The following is a 24,634-nucleotide window of genomic DNA, read 5'->3' as shown; positions in this document are numbered from 1 at the left end:
CGTCCGCTAAATTGTCGTGGCAATGGACAAAATCTCTTTCAATAGCAAAATTCTTAATTGCAGACTCTACCAGCTGTATCTCCTTTACAACGTAGGCAAAGGGTCAGAAAATACTGGTGTAGGTAGGGCATCGCACGAGTATGCTGATGGGAGACAACCTCTGGAAGAAAGGAACACTACACAGCCACTCCCTCAGGTATCTCTAGCATCCTGCTCTTTTAGTTCTTCTGGGCACATCCCTCCCCATCAACACCAAGGGGGTTTTGCATGTGGGATGGCTGCAAGGTTGGGCCTTAGAACTCTGTAGTTGCACTATACACCATATGTAATAAACCAGCCCTAGCTGTAATTTTCAAACTTAGGTGCCTAACTTTAGGCACCTGAGTAACTGGCTTGAGTTTCAGAGGCAGCAATCAAATGCAGCTTACATGGAAGCAAGTCAATGGAACCAGAGGGTACTCGACACCTCTGAAAATCAACTGAACTGTATCCAAGCTTGAAAACACTGTCCCAATTTATGAGCACCACAAGTTAAAATAATGATAAATGGCATAAAATATTAATTCCTCAATAAGATTAATTAATAATCTTGAAGATGGGGCTTATTTTCGAACATGCAAATGCCTTCATGCGACTTCATACTGTGACATTAAATCCTTCTGCTACCACTTTGGAAATGTGCCCAACAAGGACAATGAGTAACTTACTTACTGACTCCCAAAGGGCAATGGCTAATTTGTCTAATTAAAAATTTCTCAATTCATTAAAAAAATATTTAGAAGCTTTTGTCCCCAAATACTGTATATTGGCCTTACAGCTGGATTTTAAGAAACATATCAAACAAAGGTCCCATTACACAGGAAACAAGGTGGTATGGCCCTTTAAGAGTCCGGCTTGACACCACTGCTCTCCTTCTGTGACTAATTAGCTATATCCCCAGCAATGGGTCTGAACCCAGAGATCAGGCAGTATCCTGCAAGTCTTTGATAAAAGGACAAGCAGCAGCAGCTCAGTTGAGAGTAAGATCTACAGGGAGCAGATAGGCTCCTGCTGCAGACCCTAGGTCAAGACCCAATTTGTTTAATGTATGCTGAATTGCTTTGGTTTGGAGAAATCAAACCCAACCCTGAAGAGACAGGACTGAAATCTTGCTACTGTTGCAAATGTTATATGGTGCCCTGGCTAGAGAGCTGGCCCACAGGTTTAGAGAGGGTTTTGGCTAGCCGGTGTGTATAGAGCCAAACTGTGTTCAAAACCCACATTCTAGATTCAGATTTACCATGGGTTAATTCCATATGCACCAGTCAAGCAGTGTTATAAACCAGCAGCATGATGCAGTAACATGGCATTTCCCTAGGATCAGGAGACCTGGCTTCTATTCCTGGTTCTGCCACTCACCTCCCACATGACCTGCAGCACATCAGCTCACCTCTCTGTGCCTAAATTTCTCCATTTGCACAAGGGGATAAGTATACTTATCCTTTTGTGCGAAGTGCTTTGAGATCCATTGGTGAAAAATACATAAGCTATTATTAAACAAGACTGAGATCAGTGTAGGTCGGGTCTAAGAGACATTTCTACTGATTGTGAAGTTGATAGTTTCACTAATTATTTAGCTGTAACTCAAGATGGGCCCAAGCTGTGAACTTTGGGTCTGCATACACAACTTTCAGAAGCTGGTGTATTTGACTATGGAGTTGGGATCTCGCCCATCCTTTCTGGTCTCTAGAGAGCAGTAACTTGGTACATGTCACAAGATGAAAGTCTCAAGCTGTTATGCTCTCTCTTACCTGACAGCAGCATATACCCTTCTGCAACGAAGGAGGGGGGAATACGAGGTTTACATGTTTTTACTGCTTCAGCAATCTCCCTGAATAACAGAAGGAGGCAAGAAAAAGCTCCGGAGTTAAAATAATTTTTTAATTAAAATCAAAATCCTCTATGTAATATTCAAATTAAATGTACTAGAAAGAGACACCCCTCTCCTCTGTAATTCAAATACCCCTGCCAAAGGATAACATTTCATTTTGTGCAGCCAAAAGCAAAAATAAATGTTCTTCAGAAATATGTTGTATCCAAATTGTACTAAGTGTATGGCGCTAAAGACTTCTATCAGATACAAAATGGGAGATCACCACCCCCACATTTACTTATGGGTAAGGCTACACTTATGTCATGGAGGTCACCGAATCAGTGACTTCTAAAGACCTCCTTGACATTTTCTGCTTCAGCCCCTGGGGCCAAGGGACTAGAGCTGGCAGCCAACGGGGCCCTGGCAGGGTTACACCAACGGGCAACAGACTCCTCGGGGGCTCTCCTCAGGGTTCCAGCAACAGCCTCGTAGGAGGAGTGGGGGAACCCCACAGCTCCCAGCCACCATGGTGGCAGAAGAAACCATGGAGCTGCACCAACAAAAGTCACAGACAGGCCATGGCTTCTGTGAAATTTTAATTTATTGCCCACGACTTGTCAGTGACTTTTACTACAAATAACCAGGACAAAAATTTTGGCCTTATTTATGGGTGGACAGAGAGATTCTCCACACTACTGCTCAGCCCCAGAGGTTCCCATCCAAAATCCTGACTTCTCGAACATGGACTGTTGTGTAGCAGCAATAAGGGACAAATATCACTAACTCTCTGAGCTGGGATGCTTCTCCTAATGGCCCTTAGGCAACCCAGGATGAACACAACTATTATGACAGCATGGCCGTCTTCCCTCTCTTGGCTTCACAATCAACTAAGGGCAACATGCCATGCCTCCTACACTTACACAGGGCATCAGAGCAATGATGGCTCAGAAAGGTTAGCTTTTCCCTATCCCTGTGGGAGAGGGGGGGTCTGCCTCTTGTGAACACTGAAGGAATAAAGGCAGGAAGGATGTCTTCCAAATTACTATTTCTAGTGAGGCTGTACTGAAACATTTCTCCTGACCAGATGGGACTATCATTGTAACCCTCCCAGATCCTTGCCATCACTTTGCCTCTTTCTTCCTTTTCCTTCAAAGCAGCTTTGTAGCATTATCCCACAAAAGCTACAGGAGCAGCACAGAAGAGGAGGGGAAAGGAGAAGACAGGGTTTTATTTTAGAACAGTTTTAGTCAAGACAGGGGACCAGGTGTATTACACTTGTTTTTACCACCCTCCAGCTCCTGCAACAAACAGGCCACTAATGCAGGAGCACAATGCTGTCTGGCCCACAGGCTGCAGCAGCCTGATCTCAAGTAGGTTGTCTATTCTTTTTGTGAAGAGGTCTTAACCCAAATCATGGAACTCCAGTTTGGAGGAACAGGGACATTTTCCTTTCCTGTACATTTGAATAGACTAACATGACCTGTGAAGTTACCTGATGTGTGCTGGAGTAGTACCACAGCAACCTCCAACTATGTTGACCAAACCATCCAAAGCAAAACTCTGTGTGCAGGGAAAAGACTATTTAATTTCAAGTTGATAACTGCATCCAATAAACAGGCAATTCACAAAAACGAAGGTAAGAAAAAAAAAATCTATATTCTCCAAATATCAAGCAAGCTAAAGCTCCCTAAAGAAAAACAAAATGAAGCAATGTTACTGAATTAAACCCAACTCAAAGAAGTCCATTGAATTTTACCTCTCTGGTTTTCAGTACTATGACTTCCCCATAACATTTATTATTCCTTCCACTTTATTCACTCCCAGTTGCTAGTATGGCAACCCTCTTGTCTCTGGTCTAAAAGCTGTGGACCAAATTTGCAAATGTGAATGTAAATCAACACACAAGGCCAAATGTTCCACATTGCTTCAGATGCTGCCCTCCTGATGACACTTTAAAGCTCACACTCCCCTGTTAATCTCAGATGGGCAGCAAAGGTCAAATAGCACTTTGCAGAGCAATCAATGGAAAAACCAGTGTCTTGGACAGCCCTTCCTCTCCCAAAAGTGGTTATAATGGCTATGACTGTGTGAGATAGTGCCAAGTGCATAAAGGCTGCTCAGTTTGCATGCACAGTACTTAACTCCCTATTTTACAAATTGTTTTGAAGCATTTGTATATGACAAGATAATACACAAAACTCAATTCACTTTTATTTTGATTACTTGACAGTTAACAGTCAGTAGCTAACTTCCTCCTCCATCAGTAGGAAAATCCTCTTGGAAACCAAATTTCCAACTGTTGTAATTCGTGTTGTCTGCCAACTCAGGCCAGGATTTCTCAACCTGGGGGTCATAATCAATTGTCGGGGGGGTTGTAACCACCCTGCCCTTCCTTTATTGCTCTATAAGAGGATCTTTGTTAGATGGGAGGGGTGTCCCAGGATGGAAAAGGCTGGAAACCATTAACATAGGCTAGCGTTACCTAAGTGAACTTCTTTCTCACTGCAGGTTTCCTGCACAGAAACTCAAAGAAAAAAAAAAAAAAAAACCACACCCCACAACCAACCAACCACTGAGATTTATGTTCACAGTTAGCTTACTCTCTTTTGTGATGAATTATTTCTAAAAAGAGAGAGGGAGTGAGAGAGTGAAAAAGAGTGCAAATGCTTGCAGATCTCTCAAAGATCAACAGGTCTCACAAGCTAAGCAGCCTTCCTGCAACTTAATGGGTGGGGGAAAAAAGCCAGAATGACTTAGGGTTTCAAAATTCATTAAATAGAAGTTTTTCCTGATCTGAGTCAGCAAGTGCCACCATTCAACAAACTGGTTATAAACTGCTGGCGGAAAGTGGTGTTTGTAACGTACAAAAGAGACCCCAGCTAAATACCCAGTGATACTTGCCTGAGAACCAATTAACAAAGTGCTATAGTAAGACTGTATAAAGTAAATGCAGAGACAACCATGTTACTATTACTGTGACAGGTAAAACCCATTCATGAGAAATATTCCCTACCTTTAGATGCTTGGCAGTCACTTCAGGGGTTTCGTCGTAACCTCCAAAGGCATTGGGGAGACCTTGAGAAATATTTTTAGAGTATTACAATGTGCTTAAACCCCACAAAGAGGAGACATTTAAAGCAGCTGCACATGTAGAACTAAAATGCCTTATAGCACTTGTAATCATCATTCAGTGAGTTATTAGTTGCTCCTGAAGGTGTTTATGATGCCTCATTACAACTAAAATTTTTTTTAAATGTTAAATTCTAAATGTTTTTCTAACTCACAGTAGTCATGACATTTATTTCCTAAATAGTTGGAAAGTGGAATGCAGTAAGGTAGGAAGAAAGTTTTGGGGGTTGTTTTTAAAGGAATTATTTCCTTTAACCTAACAGCTATGCTGCTATAGCTACTGAGTGCTGTTAAAGTGCCATCATTTCCTTTCAACTGAGCAGTTGCTACACTTCTAATAAATAAAAAATGGATTAGGTCTTTTCTTAATTACAGAGTTGCAAGTAGTAGTCTGACCTGGCCTTAAACTACTTGCTTTTCAGAGTAATTATTTTCTTTTCCAGGCATCAAATCCTGTCTCTACGGGGGAAATAAAATTTTGGATAGTAAAAGAAGAAAGAAAAGTTTTGAAGCAAACTGCTAGAATATCAGACACTTGAGCTGCTAGAAAATAAAATCAGTTTACATACGTGTTACCAAAGGAGTTTTGGGTAACGGAGGTTTATTTCCCCATCCATCCCTACTTCTCTCTCTTTCACAGAAAATGCTTGCTTAAAGCTGCTTGGGGCAATAAAAGAGCCTGATTCTTCAAACTTTATTCACATAAGTAGCCCCTACTAAAACAAGTAGCTTGAATGACTTCATTGGGACTACTCAGAAGAGTAAAGGTTGCAAGATTGAGCCCCAAAAAGATTTAAATTATCCACCATGCACCTGAAACTGCTCCGACTGAAGTGGATAGGTATAGCTGCTCAGTTAAACTTCTAGATACACCCTTTAATGAGAATGATGAAATAATTCATACTATACAAGCTTCTAGGCCAATAGCAGCTTTTTTGGGGTGCTGAAATATAACAAAAAAAAATGGAGTGATGAGCTACTACATTATGTACACTGTGACTGACCTGTAAATTATCTACCTGGTGTATTAACTCTAGTTGTATGGAAAGGCTGGACTAATTCCCTTTGTGTACACACACAAAACACACACCTGCATTGGGATAACAGATGATGTAGGCAGTCGTACATATCCCAATTGTTTCAATGAAGGGCCTCATTTCCACTGCCCCTAATGCACAGTTTAAGCCAACACTGAAAAAATAAAAATTTCATTTATTCCTGGGTTAAAGCAAAAAACAAAAACACTGGAAACAACGGTACTACTCTCCCACTAGTAACAGTATGTCTGTTAAAGAAAGAAAGCAGATTTTATCTTTCTCTATGCAAGACAGTGTACAAAGTACCAAATGTGTCTTTGATTGGTTTTTGTATGTATGTATGATATAAAAATTTCTTTATACAGGAATTACAGTGCTGACAGCTAATTTCTTAGTTATCATCTGCTAAAAAAAATAGTTTTCAGGTGCCCAAGCAGCCCCTGAAATCACAGTTAAACTTGTCCTCCCCTACTTCCTCCCTGCCTGGTTCACATCTACAGAGTGTGGCTCTCTGCCACGTGCCTACTGCAGCTGCACATACTCTGGCCCAGGCTGACCACACTAAGGTTTGCAAACTGGTTGGTGCTCAGGAGCTGCAGAGAACCAACATTCATCCCCATTCCTGCCCATTCCCTCCTCCAGCTGCTACTAAGGACAGAACCCAAAGGTTTTGGGTGATACCTCCTACAGTACCTGTGCTCAGTTAACCTTCTCTAGCACTGAGGTCCCCTGCTCCAGATTGCCCACAGTGAGAGTTGTTGTATTATAGCTCTGAGTCTCCAAAATTCCAAATAGCCGACTTTGCAGTGTGCAAATGGCTAAATTTAAAATACAATCACAGAATCTTAGGACTGGAAGGGAACCTGGAGAAGTCATCTAGTCCAGTCCCCTGCACTCCTGGCAGGACAAGTATTATCTAGACCATTCCTGACAGGTGTCTGTCTAACCTGCTCTTAAAAATCTCCAATGATGGAGATTCCACAACCTCCCTCAGCAATTATTCCAGTGCTTAACTACCCTGACCATTAGGAAGTTTTTCCCTAATGTCCAACCTAAACCTCCCTTGCTGCAATTTAAGCCCATTGCTTCTTGTCCTATCCTCAGAGGTTAAGAACAACAGTTTTTCTTCCTCCTCCTTGTAACAACCTTTTATGTACTTGAAAATCATCATCATGTCCCCTCTCAGTCTTTTTTTCCAGACTAAACAAACAATTTTTTCAATCTTCCCTCATAAGTCATGTTTTCTTGACCTTTAATCATTTTTATTGCTCTTCTCTGGACTTTCTCCAATTTGTCCACATCTTTCCTGAATATGATGCCCAGAACTGGACGCAGTACTCCAGTTGAGGCCTAAATAGCACAGAGTAGAGCAGAAGAATTACTTCTTACGTCTTTCTTACAACACTCCTGCTAATACATCCCAGAATGATGTTCACTTTTTTTGCAACAGTGTCACACTGTTGACTCTTATTTAGCTTATGGCCCACTATGAACCCAGATCCCTTTCTGCCGTACTCCTTCCCAGGCAGTCATTTCCCATTCTGCATGCGTGCAACTGATTGTTCCTTCTTAAGTGGAGTACTTTGCATTTGTCCTGACTGAATTTCATCCTATTTCCTTCAGACAGTACACACTCAGATTTAAAGTCATTAACCATTCGTATTCTTTAAATAGTAATTTTTCCCCAGAAGTTTGCAGTTGTTCATTATTATTAGTTTATTTATTTATTGGCTTAAGTTTTTTCCTGTTGATTTGCTGTGAATAAATGTTGCACCGGTGAGCTGACATAGATGAAGTTTAAAACCGATCCATATACATTTTGGTTCTTCTTTTGAGGATAAGAGATAAAATACATGTTTAAGTGCATATTGTTAAAAAAAAAAAAAAGTGTGCCCACAAGATGCATAGTGCAGCTTACCCCACCTCAGTCTAGCCCACCTCAGCTCTCCCACTGGGAAGAGGCTGGAGCTATCCCTGCAGAACTCGCAATATATATTACTTTCCTCATGCTATCTAGCAACCTGCTCCAATTACTGTATATACTTGTTCATAAGCTGAGTATTTTTGGTAAAAAGGTGATGCATCAAAGAGCAGGGGTCGGCTTATAAACGGGTCTACACCAAAATTTGATGATTTTAAACTCTATGAAATCATTTAATTGAATATCTAATACATTGTAATACTGGAGCGTCTGCGGGCATGGAGCCCCTCAGTTCCCTGTGGCCGTGGTTCACCGTTCCCAGCCAATGGGAGTTGCGGGAAGTTCCCACTGGCTGGTAACAGCAAACCATGGCCACAGGGAGCCGAGGGGCTCCGTGCCTGTGAACGCTCCAGGTAAGCAAAACGTCCCAACCTGCCAGTGGCTTACCCTGATGGGCCGGGAGCCAAAGTTTGCCAACCCCTGAAATATAGGGTTGGCTTATAAAAGTCATACAGTTTTTACCTATCCATCTTGGGGGGTCAGCTTATAAACGAACAGGCTAATGAATGAGTATATATGGTAAGTACTGCCCACTTTCCTCAGGGAAGTATGTAAAAGTTTCATTATGCTTGCAACATCCCATGGGAACATCTTAATTTTGCTCTTCTAGAATACTAGCGTACTGAGGCACCAGCCTGCTGCAACACTGGGAATGGTAAAGCAAGGTTTGAAATGAAAGTGCAACTGGAAAGTGACCATATATCCTGGCAACATTTGTACTTACTGCTTTCTACACTGTAGGTTGAAAGTACAAGCAGATCCAAAATGCTACGATTTAATGAGGAAGAGGCACTGCCTTCTGCTACAGAAAAAAAATGGAGATGACAGAAAGATCAAAGAACTGCCTCAACCCATCCAGTTTAGAAACATTTTTCTTTGCTAAAACATTTTTAAAATTTGGAAGAAACTGAGTGCATCAGTTAAGATGTCTAGTGACAGCATTAAGCGTGTACAACTGAATTTACTCACCAGATATATCCTGTCTCACTGATTTAGACACAAGAACGTAAGAATGGCCATACTGGGTCAGGCCAAAGATCCATCCAATCCAGTATCCTGTCTTCCAACAGTGGCCAAAGCTAGGTGCCCCAGAGGGAATGAACAGAACAGGTAATCAAGTGATCCGTCCTCTGTCGCCATTCCCAGCTTCTGGCAAACAGAAGCTAGGGACACCATCCCTGCCCATCCTGGCTAATAGCCGTTGATGGACCTATCCTCCATGAATTTATCTAGTTCTTTTTTGAACCCTTTTAGAGTCTTGGCCTTCACAACATCCTCTGGCAAAGAGTTCCACAGGTTGACTGTGCACTGTGTGAAGAAATACTTCCTTTTGTTTGGTTTAAGCCTGCTGCCTATTAATTTCATTTGGTGACCCCTAGTTTCTTGTGTTATGAGAAGGAGAAAACACTTCCATATTCACTTTCTCCACACCAGTCATGATTTTATTGACTTCTATCATATCCCCCCTTAATTGTCTCTTTTCCAAGCTGAAAAGTCCCAGACTTCTTAATCTCTCCTTACACGGAAGCTATTCCATACCCCTAATCATTTTTGTTGCCCTTTACTGAACCTTTTCCAATTCCAATATATCTTTTTTGAGATGGGGGGGACCACATCTGCACGCAGTACTCAAAATGTTGGCGTACCATGGATTTATATAGAGGCAACATTATATTTTCCGTCTTATCTATCCCTTATTCATAGATACTAAGGTCAGAAGGGACCATTCTGATCATCTAGTCCGACCTCCTGCACAACGCAGGCCTCAGAATCTCACCCATCCGCTCCTACGAAAAACCTCACCTATGTCTGAGCTATTGAAGTCCTCAAATCGTGGTTTAAAGACTTCAAGGAGCAGAGAATCCTCCCTCAAGTGACCCGTGCCCCATGCTACAGAGGAAGGCGAAAAACCTCCAGGGCCTCTCCAATCTGCCCTGGAGGAAAATTCCTTCCTGACCCCAAATATGGTGATCAGCTAAACCCTGAGTATATGGGCAAGATTCACCAGCCAGATTCTACAGAAAATTCTTTCCTAGGTAACTCAGATCCCATCCATCTAATATCCCATCTCAGGGGATTAGGCCTATTTACCCTGAATATTTAAAGATCAATTACTTACCAAAATCCCATTATCCCATCATACCATCTCCTCCATAAACTTATCGAGTAGAATCTTAAAGCCAGATAGATCTTTTGCCCCCACTGCTTCCCTTGGAAGGCTATTCCAAAACTTCCCTCCTCTGATGGTTAGAAACCTTCGTCTAATTTCAAGTCTAAACTTCCTGGTGGCCAGTTTATACCCATTTGTTCTTGTGTCCACATTGGTGCTGAGCTTAAATAATTCCTCTCCCTCTCCTGTATTTATCCCTCTGATTTTTTTTTTTTTATAGAGAGCAATCATATCTCCCCTCAACCTTCTTTTAGTTAGGCTAAACAAGCCAAGCTCCTTAAGTCTCCTTTCATAAGAGAAGTTTTACATTCCTCGGATCATCCTAGTAGCCCTTCTCTGTACCTGCTCCAGTTTGAATTCATCCTTTTTAAACATGGGAGACCAGAACTGCACACAGTATTCTAGATGAGGTCTCACCAGTGCCTTGTATAATTGTACTAAAATCTCCTTATCCCTACTGGAAATGCTTCCCCTGATGCATCCCAAAACCGCATTAGCTTTTTTCACAGCCGTATCACATTGGCAGCTCATAGTCATCCTATGATCAACCAATACTCCGAGGTCCTTCTCCTCTTCCGTTACTTCTAATTGATGTGTCCCCAACTTATGAATAAAATTCTTGTTATTAATCCCTAAATGCATAACCTTACACTTCTCACTATTAAATTTCATCCTATTACTATTACTCCAGTTTACAAGGTCATCCAGATCCTCCTGTACAATATCCCGATCCTTCTCCGAATTGGCAATACCTCTCAGTTTTGTATCATCCGCAAACTTTATTAGCACACTCCCACTTTTTGTGCCAAGGTCAGTAATAAAAAGATTAAATAAGATTGGTCCCAAAACCGATCCCTGAGGAACTCCACTGGTAACCTCCCTCCAGCCTGACAGTTCGCCTTTCAGTAGGACCCCCTGCAGTCTCCCCTTTAACCAATTCCTTATCCATCTTTTGATGTTCATATCGATCCCCCTCTTCTCCAATTTAACTAATAATTCCCCACGTGGCACAGTATCAAACGCCTTACTGAAATCTAGGTAAATTAGGTCCACTGCATTTCCTTTATCTAAAAAATCTGTTACTTTTTCAAAAAAGGAGATCAGGTTGGTTTGGCACGATCTACCTTTTGTAAAACCATGTTGTATTTCGTCCCATTTACCATTGACTTCAATGTCCTTAACTAATTTCTCCTTCAAAATTTTTTCTAGCACCTTGCATATTACAGATGTCAAACTAACTGGCCTGTAGTTACCCGGATCACTTTTTTTTCCCCTTTCTTAAAAATAGGAACTATATTAGCAATTCTCCAATCATTCGGTACAACTCCTGAGTTTACAGATTCATTAAAAATTCTTGCTAATAGGCTTGCAATTTCAGGTGCCAATTCCTTTAATATTCTTGGATGAAGATTATCTGGGCCCCTCGATTTAGTCCCATTAAGCTGTTTGAGTTTTGCTTCTACCTCAGATATGGTAATATCTACCTCCATATCCTCATTCCCATTTGTCATGCTACCATTATCCCTAAGATCCTCTTTAGCTTTCTTAAAGATTCCCAACATTCTGTTTGCTTTTCTTCACTGCTGCTGCACATCAAGTGGGTGTTTTCAGAGAACTATCCACAATGACTCCAAGATCTCTCTCGAGTGGTAACAGCTAATTTAGATCCCATCTTTTTTATATGTCTAGTTGGGATGATGTTTTCCAATGTGCATCACTTTGCATTTATCAACATTGAATTTCATCTGCCATTTTGTTGTTCAGTCACCCAGTTTTATGGGATCCCTTTATAGCTCTTTTCAGTCTGCTTTGGATTTAATTTGTCTGCAAATTTTGCCACCTCACTGTTTAAGCCATTTCCAGATCATTTATGAATATGCTGAATAATATTGTTCCCAGTACAGACCCCGGGGACACCACTATTTAACTCTCTCCATTCTGAAAACTGACCATTTATTTCTCTCCTTTGTTTCCTATCTTTTAACCAGTTACCGATCCATGAGAGGACCTTCCCTCTTATCCCATGACAGCTTACTTTGCCTAAGAGCCTTTGATGAGGGTCCTTGTCAAAGGCTTTCTGAAAATCTAAGTACAGTATATCAACTGGATACCCCTTGTCCATATGCTTGTTGACCCCCTCAAAGAATTCTAGTAGACTGGTGAGGCATGATTTCCATTTACAAAAACCATATTGACTCTTCCCCCAACCAATTACGTTCATCTATGAGCTGGACAATTCTGTTCTTTACTATAGTTTCAAACAGTTTGCCTGGTACTGAAGTGAGGCTTACTCACCTGTAATTGCCGGGATCACCTCTGGAGCCTTTTTAAAAAATTGGCATCACATTAGCTATTCTCCATCATTTGGTACAGAAGCTGATTTAAATGATAGGTTACAAACCACAGTTAGGAGTTCTGCAATATCACATTTGAGTTCCTTCAGAACTCTTGAATACCATCTGGCCCCGGTGACTTATTACTGTTTAATTTATCTATTTGTTCTAAAACCTCCTCTAATGACACCTCAATCTGGGACAGTTCCTCAGATCTGTCACCTAAGAAGACTGGCTCAAGTTTGGAAATCTCCCTCATGTCCTCAGCCATGAAGACCGATGCAAAGAAGTCATTTAGTTTCTCCGCAATGGCCTTATCGTCCTTGAGTGCTCCTTTAGACAACATTACAGCAGAGATCTTTCACATGCATAAGCTTCTTGAACAATTTCACCAGCATATGAGGCACAAACACATTTTCTTTCAACATCAGATAGGCAAGTGCCACCCTTAGGGCTCTCTCCTGAATCCAAATAAAGCCAACATTCCTACACTGATGTCCAAGGGAATTTTGCATGCTCTGGGCATACAGAATAAGACCCTTAACATATTTTGTTCCCTGATCTCCCGTTCACACCAAGCCATGCTTCTAATGGACTCCAAGTCACCCCTTGTCACTGAAAAAGTCAGAGTGCTAAACTGACTGGCTCTTGCACTGCTTCTGAGGAATAAAGGTGAAAGGAGCCTTCCCCTAACCAGGCATATCAGCAGCAATTCCTAGTGCCTCAAGAGGGACAAAAGCTACCCCAAAGGGATGGGAAGGAGACAGGGCCATGGTCTTATCCCAGCACCCCCAATAGCCAGCTGAAGTAGCCTGCCACAGAGAGGGCTGTAGGGATGGTACAGTGTGCATACTCCCATGGAACTTCCCACAGTTCAGGGGCAGCTCAGCTCGGGACTGGGGTGGTTAGGAAAGAAGTCAAATCAACTACTGTATGTTTCTTACATGTATCTGGGTGGGAATTATGCAGGTGACTGAATCAGAGCAAAAGAATTTGCATGCTGTGTGCTTACTGAGAAGTAACTATACAGGCAGTATACAAATCCCTGGGCTCCAGTTGGCTTTTAACAGCCAGAGAGTGGGGATCTGCATACTGTCCAATTATTTTTCCATAATTGAACATGCAACTCCCCTTACACTAACAGGTTGTGGCATAAGAGCTAAGTGCGTAACTTTATAGCTTTTCCGAACTCTGTTTGGCTTGGAGCATTCTATTTAAATATACCATAGATTTCAAGGGAATCATTTTGCCACCCCCCTCTGATTTTTGTGTTTAAGCATGTACAGGTTATACACAGATAAGTCACGTATATGGACCCCCAGACACACACATCATGCACTATGGAGCAGGGAATGTGTCATTACAAAGATGGGAAGACCATTTATGTTCATGATATAAGGAAGGGCTCAGTCAGGATAGCTGAAACGAAGTAAAGATAAGGATAGTTAATGAGGCCATCCATGCCAAATGTAGATAAATGCAATTGACCCTACACTGTTATGTTATGTTCGATTTATAAACTGGCAGTTCAGGTTTTTTGTTGGTTTTTTTTTTTTTTTCAGATTGTTCCTTCTTAGTAGCCAGCTGCATTTCCCTCTGCCTTATCCAAGCTCCATCTGTCTCTCTCATAGACAATCCAGGAAGTTTTTGGAAAGCGTAGGGGACAATTTCCTGGTGCAAGTGCTAGGGGAGCCAACTAGGGGGAGCGCTTTTCTTGACCTGCTGCTCACAAACCGGGTAGAATTAGTGGGGGAAGCAAAAGTGGATGGGAATCTGGGAGGCAGTGACCATGAGTTGGTTGAGTTCAGGATCCTGACGCAGGGAAGAAAGGTAAGCAGCAGGATACGGACCCTGGACTTCAGGAAAGCAGACTTTGACTCCCTCAGGGAACAGATGGCCAGGATCCCCTGGGGGACTAACATGAAAGGGAAGGGAGTCCAGGAGAGCTGGCTGTATTTCAAGGAATCCCTGTTGAGGTTACAGGGACAAACCATCCCGATGAGTCGAAAGAATAGTAAATATGGCAGGCGACCAGCTTGGCTTAATGGTGAAATCCTAGCGGATCTTAAACATAAAAAAGAAGCTTACAAGAAGTGGAAGGTTGGACATATGACCAGGGAAGAGTATAAAAATATTGCTCGGGCATGTAGGAAAGATATCAGGAGGGCCAAATCGCACCTGGAGCTGCAGCTAGCAAGAGATGTCAAGAGTAACAAGAAGGGTTTCTTCAGGTATGTTGGCAACAAGAAGAAAGCCAAGGAAAGTGTGGGCCCCTTACTGAATGAGGGAGGCAAGCTAGTGACAGAGGATGTGGAAAAAGCTAATGTACTCAATGCTTTTTTTGCCTCTGTTTTCACTAACAAGGTCAGCTCCCAGACTGCTGTGCTGGGCATCACAAAATGGGGAAGAGATGGCCAGCCCTCTGTAGAGATAGAGGTGGTTAGGGACTATTTAGAAAAGCTGGACGTGCACAAGTCCATGGGGCCGGACGAATTGCATCCGAGAGTGCTGAGGGAATTGGCGGCTGTGATTGCAGAGCCCTTGGCCATTATCTTTGAAAACTCGTGGCGAACGGGGGAAGTCCCGGATGACTGGAAAAAGGCTAATGTAGTGCCCATCTTTAAAAAAGGGAAGAAGGAGGATCCTGGGAACTACAGGCCGGTCAGCCTCACCTCAGTCCCTGGAAAAATCATGGAGCAGGTCCTCAAAGAATCAATCCTGAAGCACTTAGAGGAGAGGAAAGTGATCAGGAACAGTCAGCATGGATTCACCAAGGGAAGGTCATGCCTGACTAATCTAATCGCCTTTTATGATGAGATTACTGGTTCTGTGGATGAAGGGAAAGCAGTGGATGTATTGTTTCTTGACTTTAGCAAAGCTTTTGACACGGTCTCCCACAGCATTCTTGTCAGCAAGTTAAGGAAGTATGGGCTGGATGAATGCACTATAAGGTGGGTAGAAAGCTGGCTAGATTGTCGGGCTCAACGGGTAGTGATCAATGGCTCCATGTCTAGTTGGCAGCCGGTGTCAAGTGGAGTGCCCCAGGGGTCGGTCCTGGGGCCCGTTTTGTTCAATATCTTCATAAATGATCTGGAGGATGGTGTGGATTGCACTCTCAGCAAATTTGCGGATGATACTAAACTGGGAGGAGTGGTAGATACGCTGGAGGGGAGGGATAGGATACAGAAGGACCTAGACAAATTGGAAGATTGGGCCAAAAGAAATCTAATGAGGTTCAATAAGGATAAGTGCAGGGTCCTGCACTTAGGATGGAAGAATCCAATGCACCGCTACAGACTAGGGACCGAATGGCTCGGCAGCAGTTCTGCGGAAAAGGACCTAGGGGTGACAGTGGACGAGAAGCTGGATATGAGTCAGCAGTGTGCCCTTGTTGCCAAGAAGGCCAATGGCATTTTGGGATGTATAAGTAGGGGCATAGCGAGCAGATCGAGGGACGTGATCGTTCCCCTCTATTCGACACTGGTGAGGCCTCATCTGGAGTACTGTGTCCAGTTTTGGGCCCCACACTACAAGAAGGATGTGGATAAATTGGAAAGAGTACAGCGAAGGGCAACAAAAATGATTAGGGGTCTAGAGCACATGACTTACGAGGAGAGGCTGAGGGAGCTGGGATTGTTTAGTCTGCAGAAGAGAAGAATGAGGGGGGATTTGATAGCTGCTTTCAACTACCTGAAAGGGGGTTTCAAAGAGGATGGCTCTAGACTGTTCTCAATGGTAGCAGATGACAGAACGAGGAGTAATGGTCTCAAGTTGCAATGGGGGAGGTTTAGATTGGATATTAGGAAAAACTTTTTCACTAAGAGGGTGGTGAAACACTGGAATGCGTTACCTAGGGAGGTGGTAGAATCTCCTTCCTTAGAGGTTTTTAAGGTCAGGCTTGACAAAGCCCTGGCTAGGATGATTTAACTGGGACTTGGTCCTGCTTTGAGCAGGGGGTTGGACTAGATGACCTTCTGGGGTCCCTTCCAACCCTGATATTCTATGATTCTATGATTCTCTCAACACAGGCTCATCTGTCCTTCTCTCTTTGCCCCACCTCAATGATAAGATATTTTAGTGGCAACTAGCGTAATCGATGAATGAAAATATTTTCAAAAAGAAAAGGAGTACTTGTGACACCTTAGAGACTAACAAATTTATTTGAGCATAAGCTTTTGCATCCGATGAAGTGAGCTGTAGCTCACGAAAGCTTATGCTCTAATAAATTTGTTAGTCTCTAAGGTGCCACAAGTACTCCTTTTCTTTTTGCGAATACAGACTAACACGGCTGCTACTCTAAAACCTGAAAATATTTTGACTCTCTCACTGGATTTACCACATATCAGGGACCAAAACCATTTCTTCAGACCTTCTGAAGGATTTACTCTCACAGCAGGAGCTGATATGAGACTGGCACCCATGTAATGTTTTGATTTTGAAAGTACGCCTATTGGAAACCTGGAGCATGCTTACCCAATTTAAAGGCAAAACATTGTACTTCCTAACCAATATCACCCTCAAACCAGCTCAGCCCTCTCCCCCATTCCAGGCAAAAGTCTGAGAAATTAAATGACCCTTTCACCATGCCCCAAAGGCCAACAACCTTAGGCCAGAAGTTGGTGAAATTACTGCGGTTAGTATAATAAGCAGCAGTTACAGCGCACCATTACTGTGGCCATCTCTTCTCTTCCTCCGTTTGTTTGTTGTAGCCACCTGTTGTCTCTTGTCATGGGCAATGGTTGGAAAGCTCTTTGGGGCAAGAACTGTGTGTGTAAAGCAGTTAGCTCATGAAAGTGTGGTTTCCCGAATGTGGCTTCTAGATGTGACCACAATACATACAAACAACAACAGGGCTCTGTCAGACCAAGGGAGGAAGCTAATCCCACATCTGAGGGCTGTTCACAGAGAATGCCCTGCCACCTGCCCTCAGATGCTCAATGGTAAGAACTGCAACCAGCAGTTCCTCAGCCAGCATCAGCTATGCTGATAGTGCACAGAGTGAGAGTGTGTAAGATCCTTAATCAGCACCCAAATCAAAAACAGTGATTTACAGATCAAACTCATTACTCCACATCATATTCAGGAGCAAACTGAAAGCACATGTAGATGTCTAAGAACAGGTATAATGTGCTCCCTACAGGGAGCACATCTAGACACAGACAGCCAGACTCATTTACACCACTTTGGTAGCGTAAAGAGACCTTAAAGTGGGGTTAAATGTAACTCACTCATTTTAATGCTTTGTCTGCCATGGCAGTGTAAAGTGGCATTAGCATAAATCGGAATCAGGCCCAGAGTACTGTATTAAATGTTGTTTAATACAGTCTTAGTTTCTGCTCTAGTGCTCCTTCTATCCTCTCTAGAGATATTAGAGTCATGAGCACCTTGTCCGAGGCTGAGATTTGTGCCAAGCATAGATCTCTATGCGGTGATAGTGAGTGAATCAAGCAGCACCCTGTTCCAAGCGACTCCATATGCTACTTCTGCAGCACAGTCTGGTCTGGGAAAGTGGATCCTCGGGGGGGGAGGCGGCACACGTCAGAAAAGCTAGGTTCATTGTATGGCACACGTCAGAAAAGCTAGGTTCATTGTATGTTAGTGCAGTCTCACACTTCTGCATCACAGGGATGACTGACTACTGTTTTTAACTGGGATTTTGTTGTAAAACAAAAACAGAACAAAACAAAAAAACAAAAAAAAACGAAGAATGGCTTGTCATGACGTACACCGAGTACATGTCTAATAGCAAATGAAAATATTTAACATTGCAGGAAAATTTTGCTAACTATAGGCAAATACTTTTTTTTGTAAATCTTTATGTAACTAGAGAAACAGGGAGAAAAGAATACAGAAAAGCACCAGGACGGAGGGAAAAGAGGGGAAAGCATGGTTACATGCAGGGCTCTGTCTTATGCAGCAGCCAAATTTTACAGAATCTAAGCTTTCATTTAAAAAAAATTTTAGTATTTATGTTTGCATGGAGAAGAATATATTTTTTATTAAATAATCACCTAGAAGTGTCAAGTATTTTTCAGAACAAATACACCTTTGTGAGAAAAAAATTAGTGAACATTTGGAATTTTGGAAAAAATCAGGGAAAAGGATGCTGCAATGACATCTCATGACCTAGCCCTATGATCTAACACTGGAATCTTTTCTTTTCTTGCTTCCCCCCTTTTTGTAACTATTGTTTGCTTCACCAAATCTATCTAGCCCCAGTCTACCCCGATATTAACTGTTTGCAAAGTAAATTTGAAAGTCTAGCCTTCAAATCCAAGCACAGCTTCTGACATTAGTTTTAAAACAGTTTGGTCTTGTCTACATCAGCCAAACTCCTTTTTCCAATACGTTTCACAGTCCAATGTGGATCAGACCTCAGTTCACACATCATTTGGGGTAAGGAAGGTAGAGAAATGACTCTCTTCAGAGAGACAACGGAAAAGCAGCTTCATCTCTCTACATGACAGAGCAGTTATTTCACCTCCTGCCTGCTTTTAAAGACTGATATCATGGGACTCATTTAGGTCCTGGCTACATTGGGTTCAGAACCACACCACTAGCATTTGAATATTACTGTGCTCATGGTCAGTTGTTAATTGCAGGGTTCTAGCACCATTTCCCTTATCACCATGGACAGGAACTTTATTAAGCTGCATAACAGTAATAAGGACTCATACAAGAGGGGTATGCTACACCATGGTTCTCAGGAAAAATAATTCCTGGTTACAATGGACAGGGAAACCACACTACACTAGCGACATACACGGTTAAATATGGTTGCAGATAGCATGATTAAGAATCTCCTGTTGACGGGGCCTTACAAAGTTTACCATTACTGTCTGGTCTTAGAATAATGGACTCAAGAAAGCACATTCTCTTACCAAAGTGGGTCACTGTGGGATACACTAATGACAAATGCCTCTCCTGTCTGGCCAGAGAGAGTGCGTCCACTCTTATCTACAATGGTTCCAGAAACCTAAAATACAAAAGGGACGGGGGGGGGGAAGGGTGGGAGAGAAGAACATATGTTATTAACACAGCCCTCTCAAAAGCCAAAGCAAGATGAAGAGTGTTTGGTTCAAAGTGATGACAGACAACCCACGCAGGAAATCAAAATAAATATTTTTTTCTGTGCAACCTCCCCAAACGTTCTAGCAAGTAGAAAAACTTCTGACCAAAGAGCTTCAGAGGGTCACTGTGCTAACCTTTATTTTCAATAAATAAAATCTCTTAGGATGTACAGTTTGTTAGTTGATGTTAACAGCTAAGGATCCTAACTGCAATCAGAGCCCTCCTCCTTCCCTCACCATCCATATCTTCCACATTTGTTAATATTTAAGCCCAGTCCTGCACTGCGCAATGCACAGCACATCCTCAAGTCACAATACACAGAAGAACTGGGCATCTTAGATTGTAAGCTTTCTTTTAAAAAACTCATCTGCGAAGGGCCATGAGAAAGTATGAAGCTTTATAAATAATAATGCTTTGACCACAAATTCTCTTACAAGATATGGAGAGTAATGTTTTCCCACTGTCCTAAGGATTTCAAGACAAAAAAAAGCAATTCTAGAAAACATACTGACTTTTTGCGTGCTATACCGTGTGTGTTTTGTTTTTAAAAAATGCACCCATGCCATCACCAGCTGAGCTGCCACCTCAGTCTTGTTAGGGAACCACACATACAAACATTAGATCATTTTAGTTAAAGTTAGTAAAATGTTTTGTGCTTACAAATATTGGTCTGGGTTCATACTCTTCCTCAAACAGTTTCTTGAGAGCAAAGAGAGCTGCCTATTTAATAATAAAGGTTACAACAAGTTAATGAAGTTTGAATAGCCTTTTACACAAAAAACTTACCATACAATATTGCTAGAGATTCTGGAAGAATTTACTACATTCAAGGGCATTCCTTCACCCCCAGAAACCTCTAGGTTTTCAAACATATTGTGGTGGTATCACAGCAGCTAGGCAGCCTGAGGCTCTTTTAGACCCAAAAATCACATCAATGCACTTGCTAAGATTTGTACACTGTTATTCATCACTCACATTTACAGCATGTAGGATAACCAATCTTTTAAAGCCTGTGTGTGTTTGTTACATACATCTACTATATACATCCAGAGTGTGAATTTAATGTGTTTCATACAGTTGCATATATTCTCAATGCATAACCCCTACATATGAATCCATTTAATCCACAATAGTTTCCACAGAATTTCAACGTAAGATGGGTCAGTAATAGATAGGGAAAATTCCTGCCTTAGCCCCCACACCAGAATTCTTTATTTAGGCATTTAATAAAAGGTTCAAACCACTTCCAAGTTTTCCCAAAAGTCTCACCTTGGCATTGGCTGTATCAAATATGGTTTCTACTAACAAGATATCAACCCCTCCATCTAAGAGTCCTCTGGCTTGTTCTTGGTATGCTTCAACCAGCTCATCAAAAGCTGTAAATAAAAATTAGTTTAAGTGGTTTGTCTCATATCTTTAGCTAAAGACATCTTCTTGTAGCGTATCATAAAAGGTAGAATAGAATTAAAGTACAAATACTTACTGATGTTCCTATAGTCTGATCTTTCCACCGAGGGAGACACAGAGAGCGTCTTGTTTGTAGGACCCATAGCACCAGCAACAAATCGTCTGCTCTCTAGACAAGGGAAAAAATGTCACTCATCAACTCTAGCCACCTACAGTCATGATATTGTAACCATCACTTAAGACGTCACAGCAACAACGTAGATTTAACTCAGAGTGTCCTGTTCCAAAAGCACAAGTCCCTACCACTTGGGGTAGAGGAGAATCTAAATTAGCTTTGGATAGTTGAGTAGTTCTGATTCTATCCAATAAGGGTCAGCAGTATTTACAAACAATGCCATTGCAAGCCATAAATTCAGTCCAAGCTTTATGGAGCTGTGCTGTGCATTTAAGTACTCTTTGTTGCCGGATCATTTTTAAATGCACAGCACAGCACCCTAAAGAAATATTCCAGTGCAATATAACAGATATTCTAATCGCTACATTTAGTTACAAAGAACAGTGAACCACTTTAAAAAAAAAAGGATGCGCCTTAATTTTTTATTTTTATTATATTTAAGAACCAAATCAGGGAGGTATTGTCTGGACAATCTAATAACAGGTTTATAAACAGAGAATGCAGCTTGGTGTTAGAATGAGAGAGAAAACTTAAAGACTTCTAAATTACTTTATCAAGTGTTCTTGTTAGATAGGTAGGTCTCTACTAACAGAAATGTAAATGAAGAAGTCATTTTTTAGGAATGACTGCCCATTTAGGGCTGATGCTGTGAGCTATCGAGTATCTCCTGGCAGATGCTGGGTGAAATCATGCCAGGTGGATTTCAGTGGGAGTTGTGGACTCCCAAGAAGCACTCAGCACCTTGTGAAAGAACCAGAGTAACATTTTGCATATCTAAATAGCTTTTGAGTCACTCATGCATTAGGCTCCTCTTGGAAGACAATTTGCAGCATCACTGCTCCCATATGCAACCAACTGCACCAACTCAAGTCACAACATTTCAAAGCTTGTAATGAGACGATAGAACATGTAGAAGGGAACGTTTGAATACAAAGAGGAAAAAAACAAAAAGCTACCATTCACCTGTCTGAGCAGTCACATCATCAGCTGCTTTTCTGGCCACCTGTGCTGAGACTTTGTTTAACTGATAAACCTGGAACAATGACAGCCGAATTACTGTATGCCAACAAAAAAGTCTAATTCTGTACATTATGTCTCTTCTATGAAGAAAACTAACTAAGAAACTTACAAGAGTCAACCTCTTCTGTGGCAGTGTGCAGTGCATTCTAAGTCCTCTATACTATAGGCCAGATAAACACATGAAAGCATTACAGCAAAACTTTTAAAAAATTAAAAATAAACATTAAAAAAAAAACCCCCACATACACACCCCACACCTCTGGGATACCCCCAGCATGGGGAATTGCTTTGTTCCATGAATCTCAGAAAGCAAACTCTAGTGATGTGATTATATGACAGATACCATTCTACTACATCTGTGCCTAAAACTGCTGTTGTAAAATTAAATGATAGCAAAGGGACTAACGACCAGTTCTGTAAGACACTGAGCACCCTCAATTCCAGCTGAAGTTAGTTGGAGTTGTCACCTTGAAGGAAGGGGCCTTATGAAGGTAAATGTAGCTTATCGGGACCATCAGCTCTGATTTAGATGGCATGTTTCCAGGTATTATCATGCCATCTGCCAAGATTAATTTTAAAATGATGTGACCGATAGGCAGCACAAACCTGAGTTTAAGAGAGTTCTAAGCACTGCAGCAAAACTCTACTGCAAGCAAGACAGGCCTCTGTGCCAAAGAATAAAATATGCATACAACATTAAGGGACAAAACACATTTCCACTGTGGCACCATCTTGTGAAACTGGAATCACTGAAGCAAAATATTCTTGTTCACAGAATGCGACACTTCTGCGAATACTCAAACGAAGCCCAATATAAATTATTACTGTCTATGCCTTCATTGACAACCGTCCTATCACAAGTATAATTTTCCTGCTAATATTACCGTAATAATGGAAATGTGTTACAAGTAAATGGGATATTTCTCTGCTGAGCACCAGAGACTCAACCAATCTCACCTGTGTTCCCAGAAACAGTGTGCAGTTAGCAACAAACATGAGTCTTGTGGTCTCTGGGGACTAGGTTAACATTGGCTGCTGGAACAACAAAACTTGAAAATCTTAACATGCAAGTGGCTTAAAATTCTTACCAGATGCTCAAGGTCATAGTCAGCTTGTGCAACTCTGGTGCTGCTGAAAGTGTTTGTTTCAATGATATCAGCCCCAGAGAGCAAGTATTCCTGCAACAATAAAAAAAACAATTGAGAACTAATGATTTCAGATCAGGGGATGGAAAAGAAGGGCATCAGCAGATTCTAACATTTTGTGATTTTCAGCTGAAGATAAAGGATAATTGCCTCCCAATTCACAGAAGACAAAATCCTACAGTTCTTACTCCTGTTGCTTTGAACTAGCGTTTAAACACATTTGAGGTTACTCACAGAGTTTTAGTGTTTAAGGTTATATTTATAAATAGTTTATAAAGGGTTAAAAACTATCAAGGTTCCAATTCAAGATGGATTAATTTAACTTTAAGCATGCGAGTAATCTCACTGATATGCTTCAAGTTAGACAACCTTCAAGAATCAAGGCCTAAAAGATGTTATAAACACGTAACAGGCACAAGTAGTGTATGTTATAGATTGTTGCAATCAACCTACTGAAGCATTTATTAAAATGGAATTAAACAGATGTTATTAACTCTTTATAAACTATGTATAAATGTATCCTTAATAAATTATGATCATGTTTTTAGGCTGGGGTTGAAATTCTGGCACCATTGAAGTTAATGGGAACTTGGCCATTGACTTCAATAGGGCCAGGATTTAACCAAGATTTTCAAACAGTGATGTGATGGTGAGGGGGTCATTGTCGAGGCAGGTATAGAAAGTTAGCAGGACTTGCCGAGGGATGCCATGTGGAATGAGAAAAGAAGGTGGTGAGCTGGAGGACTGGAAAAGGAAAGCTGAATAGTGTAGAGGCAGCTGCACAGAGTGGCTAAATAAGGAGCACTAGAATGTATTAGTAGTTGACGTTTGGAGGATTGTATTTATTGGGAATAGTGTTTAATTACTAAGTAACTGGGTAAGCTTGTCTTCCTACTTCCCCACCTAATATTGTAGCTCATGCATACAGTTACAAAGAAAACTCTTTGGGGCAGGAACCTTGTCTTCCTATGTTTGGAAAGCATCTTGTGCTACTGAAAAATGAACAAAAAACAACTGTTCAGTTAGAAATATAGGTGTTCAAACCTGCAGACACAAAAACTACATTACTGTTAGTCGCATTTGGCACTTACGATGATTTTAAGTATTTACTGTGATAAAAGCTCTGTCCTTGCCTCCGTAGGTCCCGCGTTTCCTGGTGGATTTTGCTAGCCTTCAGAGGCTCACTGTGACCCTCCACGTAACCCTTCTTTCTCTAGAGACAAGGGTCACAGTCTACTGAGCCATTTTCATCAGAAGCCGGCGAGGGAGGTGAGGAGAAGTTATCCTTCCTTGCACAGTCTCTGTTGTCTCCCA

General features: G+C 41.6%; 1 protein-coding gene across 5 annotated transcripts in view; it reads right to left on the bottom strand.

Moving 5' to 3' along the window:
* Positions 1-24,634, bottom strand: part of MTR (5-methyltetrahydrofolate-homocysteine methyltransferase) — a 92,988-nt gene that overhangs the window by 41,322 nt on the left and 27,032 nt on the right. For 3 of the 5 annotated variants that reach the window (XM_038396326.2, XM_043511414.1, XM_038396324.2), the window contains 10 exons: positions 23,264-23,353; positions 22,119-22,188; positions 21,057-21,149; positions 20,843-20,949; positions 20,234-20,293; positions 19,384-19,478; positions 6,072-6,172; positions 4,866-4,927; positions 3,345-3,412; positions 1,791-1,870 (listed from right to left, as the gene is read on the bottom strand). In XM_038396326.2, the coding sequence (XP_038252254.1) occupies positions 1,791-1,870; positions 3,345-3,412; positions 4,866-4,927; positions 6,072-6,172; positions 19,384-19,478; positions 20,234-20,293; positions 20,843-20,949; positions 21,057-21,149; positions 22,119-22,188; positions 23,264-23,353 (826 nt within the window). Of the gene's footprint in view, positions 1-1,790; positions 1,871-3,344; positions 3,413-4,865; positions 4,928-6,071; positions 6,173-19,383; positions 19,479-20,233; positions 20,294-20,842; positions 20,950-21,056; positions 21,150-22,118; positions 22,189-23,263; positions 23,354-24,634 lie in introns of those variants that run through there. The other 2 variants (XM_043511415.1, XM_043511416.1) reach the window with 2 other exon arrangements.

Source organism: Dermochelys coriacea, chromosome 3 (genome assembly GCF_009764565.3).
Source record: "Dermochelys coriacea isolate rDerCor1 chromosome 3, rDerCor1.pri.v4, whole genome shotgun sequence".
In the NCBI taxonomy this organism is placed as follows: domain Eukaryota; kingdom Metazoa; phylum Chordata; order Testudines; family Dermochelyidae; genus Dermochelys; species Dermochelys coriacea.
This window is presented reverse-complemented; position numbering and strand designations above follow the sequence as displayed.